The sequence below is a fragment of the Grus americana genome, chromosome 27 (assembly GCF_028858705.1).
Source record: "Grus americana isolate bGruAme1 chromosome 27, bGruAme1.mat, whole genome shotgun sequence".
NCBI classification, from domain to species: domain Eukaryota; kingdom Metazoa; phylum Chordata; class Aves; order Gruiformes; family Gruidae; genus Grus; species Grus americana.
The window spans coordinates 2,126,339-2,131,603 of NC_072878.1; the positions used below are offsets into that span (position 1 = coordinate 2,126,339).

Below are 5,265 nucleotides of genomic sequence, written 5' to 3' on the forward strand. Positions count from 1 at the left end.
ATGAGACTCCTTCTACCCACAACTTTCTTTGTTCCTTGACAAATGAGTCTTGGAGGAACCACCTGTTACTCATGTCTTAATCATGTGATGGGTGTTCCAGTTTCCAAGCCCATATACATCAATGCTCACCATGTCCCTCTGCTCCTGTTTTCAGAGACCAGACTGGAACTAGAGAAGTTGTTGGCCAGGTTACACCTGGGCCTTTACCTCCTTTGGACCCTGAACCAAACTACTGCTGGTTTGGTCAGGGAGCCGAGTGGATCCATCACAGGGACTCAGCTTCCTCCCATACCTGCCACAAACCCACAGGTGGTGGGAGTCCTCTTGCCTCAGTTCACGTGTGTGCACACAATACAGTCCTCCAAAGAGTGGAAGAAACCACATGTCCTGTCCCTCCTGTCTTTGAGAAGGGCAAGAAGAAGGACCCAGGGAACTACCGGCCAGTCAGCCTCACCTCTCTCCCTGGGAAGGAGATAGAGCAGCTAATCCTGGAAACATTCTTCCAGGCACACTGTACTGGTTTGGGCTGGGATGGAGTTAATTTTCTTCACGGCAGCCCCTGTGGTGCTGTGTTTGGGATTTGTCACCAAAACAGAGTTGCCAACACACCAATATTGTAGCTATTGCTGGACCATGTTTGCACAGCATCAAGGCCTTCTCTGTTCTCTCTTCCTCCCCAGCAAGTAAATTGTATTTGTGGATGAGGGGAGAGCAGGGGATGTCATTCAACAAGACAAAGATTTACACTGTGTATTGGTGGTGGTGTCCAGGGTTTGGCAGCAGGGGGGATGTGGGGGTGTCCTCTGTGAGAAGACACCAGGGGCTGCCTCCCCATGCCAGACAGAGCTGGTTCCAGCAGGCTCCAAGCAGACCACCACTGCACAAAAACGAGCCCATCAGAGAAGCTGGTGGGACCTTTACAAAAGCATATTTAAGAAAGGACACAATTGCCAGAATGGGAGAGGAGTAAGGGAGACAAAATGTGAGAAACAGCCCTGCAAACACCAAGGCTGGTGAAGAGGGAGGGGGAAGAGGTGCTCCAGGCACAAGAGCAGATTGCCTCCTGCAGCCCATGGAGAATATCAGAGTATAGCAGGTATTTCCCTGCGGCCCATGGAGAAGACCATAGTGGGGAAAGTAAGCCCTGCAGTCCGTCGAGGACCCAACACTGAAGATGTTGGACAATTCCTGAAAGAATGCTGGATGGAGGACAGCCCATGCTGGAGTGGGTTTGTCTTGAAGGACTGTAGCCCATAGGAGGGACCCCATGGGAAAAGTCTTAGAGGGAAGGAGCAGCAGAGAGCAACTGTTATGGACTCACCACAACCCCCATTCCCATCCCCCTGCGCTGCTCATCGGGGAGGAGATAGAGTTGGGAATGAAGGAGTAAGTGAAGTGGAGCCAGGGATAAAAGGGTGGGAGGAAGCCTTCCCTGGGGAAGGAGATAAGGTCTTCCACCAGCCCCACGCTTCTTCCACAGGCAGCCTTTGCAGTTGCACATGCCTGGTCTGCCCATTTACCTTCACCACTGTCCCGTTTGTACAAGGCCCACAGACATCTTGGCACGCCCAGTGTAAGCTGGCCTCCACCAAAGCTGGAGCCCACCTGGCCTTGGGGTCAGGGAGGAGCCAGGTCCCCTCTGCTCGGGGCTGGGCACAGCTTTCCCCTGGGAACCTCCCTGAGGAGCACTCCTCCTGGGTGCCAGCCTGTGGCCTGGCACGGGTGGCACGGGGACCAGGGCTGCTGGGGCAGGGCTGAAGTAGCTCAGCTGGGAGAGCGTTAGACTGAAGATCTAAAGGTCCCTGGGTTCAACCCCGGGCTTCAGCAATCATTTTCTCCCTCAGATTTTTGCAGACTTGTCTGCCTTCCTCCAGCCTGCCCCAGCCCTGCTTGCTCCTTCACCTCTTGCCAGAGCACTGTCCCTGCTCTGTAGCTGCAGCCCTGCAGCTCAGAAGGAGCCTTCCTCCAGCACCACGAGTCCCCAGCCTCCCCCTGGGCAGGACTCTCCATTCAGTGCTCCTCTGGGGTGGTCTCCAGCTCTCCCTCCTTCCCTGCTCCACAGGGATCGAGGTCTCTCCACTGCGCGATCTCTGCAAAGACCCTGTCTCTCTCCTCTTTCTCATTCTCCATGGTGCACAGACTGCTCCTCTCCTCACACCCCCCTTCACCTGGTTCTCAGTTCCCAGACCAGAGGCCACTGTCCCCCCCCACTCCCAGGCAGAGGCACTCCCTGGAGCTGAGGCCTGAATGGCAGCACCCTTCCTCTGGAGGTCTGTCGCAGCGAGACCTTCATGGGATGGGGAAACATCTCCAGCAGCACAGTCCCTGTGGCAGCCCTCCATGCCTCCACCCGCAGCAGCCCTCCATTTGGCAGCCCCCCACCAGTACCTGGCCCTGTACAACCTCGGTCGTGTCCCATGCAGGTGTCAGCAGTCAGCCGTGCGGTGGGATCTGCAGGGTGTGGGACAGAAGAGAGACGGCACCGGGCTGGCTGTGCCCCAGGACAGGCACTGAGCCCAGCAGGAGGACGGAGCTGGCCCCACAACCAAGGTCCCTCCCCAGGGCTGGGTGTATGGCCAGAGAGGGAAATGGACGATGTGTGGGGCGGTTTCTCCCACTTGCCCTGGGGCAGCTTCCCCAGCGTGTCCAGGGAACATGGCACAGAGCAGCTCCTCTCTCCTGCACCTGTGATGACTTGCTTCCTTCTCGAGGATATCAGGCTCTGCTCCACAGGCCCACTGGAGCGGGTCCTCCCCCTGGATGGTCACAGAGCTCCGATAACGTCAGGCTGTTCCTGTCCTGGGCACTTTCCAGTCCAGCCCATCCCCTCCCCGGCTCTCCCCCACCTTCCCTGCCCTCTCCCCAGCGCAGCCCAGCAGAGCAGCCCAGTCTGGGCTGGCAGTCTGGGCTGCTGCAGAGCTCTGGGCACTCAGCCCCCAGCCCCAGCCCCTCGGAAGGGCACAGCAGCTGCTGGGAGGCAGAGGGGGGTCTCAGCCTCCCCATCGGCCCCAGGCCTGCAGCTGGCCCCAAGTGCCAGCGCAGGCCACTCCCTCTCGGCCTCTCCTGCATTGACGCTGCAGGGGATCCCCAGCCCTGACCGCCTTTGCCCCACTCTGCCTCCCCGCCAGCCCTGCTCCCCAGGACACCAGCAGAGTCCTGGCCCTGCGGCTCCTCAGGCACCTCCTGCATCTCTCCATTCTCCTGCCCTGTGCCTGCTGCATCTTCACGGACTCCCACAGCACTGCAGAGTCTTTCTTTGCGGGTACCTGGAGTGAGTGCTCTGCCCTGGGGGGACTTCATTTCAGGGTCTTTCGCCTTCTGAGTCTCCATTCACTTCCCACCCCGGAGTACCTGCAGTGTCCCCATCCTCTCCTGACCACACCAGATTCCTTTCCACATGGACGGACCTCTGCCATCAGCCCCGTCATATCTGTGACAGCCTGAGGAAGGGGACTGGGAGCTCATGCACCATTTCCAATGCCCCTGGACACCAAGACGAGAGCCTTCAACTAAGTGCTTGGTGTCTAACAGTGATACCATGAGATTATTTCCCCAAAGAGAAGGAGAAAACGAGGCGGAAGAGACTTGGAAAGTCCAATTCCTCTGGCTTGTTCTTAGCCACAACTGTATCAAGGAGAGCCCAGGCTGCAGGCACCTCCCTCAGGAGATCCCCTTTTATTGCAGAGAGGCTATTAGGAAGGCAAAAGGTCACACATGGTTCTTCAAGGATCAGACACAACAGGTCAGAGCCTCAAGAGAAGTCCTATGAACCCAAGCAATTACCTCTAACTATGATTAGCAGAGAAAAAAAAATGCAACAGGGTACTGGCCTGAAATATGTTCTGGGAACTCTGCAGAGAAGGCGAGACAAATTACTGTTATTGGTGCAAGGTCCATTGGATTAGTTTCCTCAGGGCCTCCTTGAGCTCCTGGTTCCTCATGCTGTAGATGAGGGGGTTCACTGCTGGAGGCACCACCGAGTACAGAACTGCCACCACCAGGTCCAGGGATGGGGAGGAGATGGAGGGGGGTTTCAGGTGAGCAAATAGGCCAGTGCTGACAAACAGGGAGATGACAGCCAGGTGAGGGAGGCACGTGGAAAAGGCTTTGTGCCGTCCCTGCTCAGAGGGGATCCTCAGCACGGCCCTGAAGATCTGCACATAGGACAGCACAATGAAAACAAAACACCCAAAACCTAAAAAACAGCTTAATATAAGAAGCCCAGCTTCCCTGAGGTAGGTGTCTGAGCAGGAGAGCTTGAGGATCTGGGGGATTTCACAGAAGAACTGGTCCAGGGCATTGCCCTGGCAGAGTGGTATAGAAAATGTATTGGCCGTGTGCAGCACAGCATTGAGAAACCCACTGCCCCAGGCAGCTGCTGCCATGTGGACACAAGCTCTGCTGCCCAGGAGGGTCCCGTAGTGCAGGGGTTGGCAGATGGCAACGTAGCGGTCATAGGCCATGACAGTGAGAAGGGTGTACTCAGCTCCAGGCAGGAAGACAATCAGAAAGACTTGAGCAGCACAGCCTGCATAGGAGATGGACCTGACATCCAATAGGGAATTGGCCATGGCTTTGGGCACTGTGGTGGAGATGCAGCCCAGGTCGAGGCGGGAGAGGTTGAGGAGGAAGAAGTACATGGGGGTGTGGAGGTGGTGGTCGCAGGCTATGGCAGTGATGATGAGGCCATTGGCCAGGAGAGCAGCCAGGTAGATGCCCAGGAAGAGCCAGAAGTGCAAGAGCTGCAGCTCCCGTGTGTCTGCGAATGCCAGGAGGAGGAACTGGGTGATGGAGCTGCCGTTGGACATTTGCTGGCTCTTGGCAAGAGGTCTGGTTGAACAAAATGAAAGGACAGGGAAAATTAGGACATCTTCCTCTGAGCAAAGCCACTCCATTTCTCATATAAACACCCCCCAATTGAAATGCATTTCCCTTCTCTGGTCTGCTGGCTGAGTGTGTTGTGAGGAGCTGAGGAGTCAGCTGTGCTCAGCTGCAGTGGGTACATGGAGCTGGTTTGTGACACCTCCAATGTTGACAACCGATGTCAGATGTAATCCACATTTAATGGAGAAATTAAATCTCTGCACTCATGACTCAGAAGAGCGCAGGCTGCCGAAGACAGGCTTAGCATTTCCTTAGAAGAATTTTGTCTGTGGTTTTTATTTTCCACCATCACATCTGGGGAGAGCTCCTGTGAGGGGTAGAAATACTCATTTTAGGATGGAAAAATGGGAAGAGGACAGCAATGGGAATGTGACAGGACAG

General features: G+C 56.0%; 1 protein-coding gene across 1 annotated transcript; it reads right to left on the reverse strand.

Annotated features, from left to right (window-relative positions):
- Positions 1-3,878: 3,878 nt before the first annotated feature.
- LOC129197006 (olfactory receptor 14A16-like) lies at positions 3,879-4,808 on the reverse strand. Its single transcript, XM_054804974.1, has one exon. It carries the CDS (start codon positions 4,806-4,808, stop codon positions 3,879-3,881), a length of 930 nt encoding a protein of 309 aa, XP_054660949.1.
- Between the last annotated feature and the right edge of the window lie 457 nt (positions 4,809-5,265).

Excerpts from the sequence above, each read along its gene's own strand:
- LOC129197006 (XM_054804974.1), bottom strand. The coding sequence starts at position 4,808 with ATGTCCAACGGCAGCTCCATCACCCAGTTCCTCCTCCTGGCATTCGCA.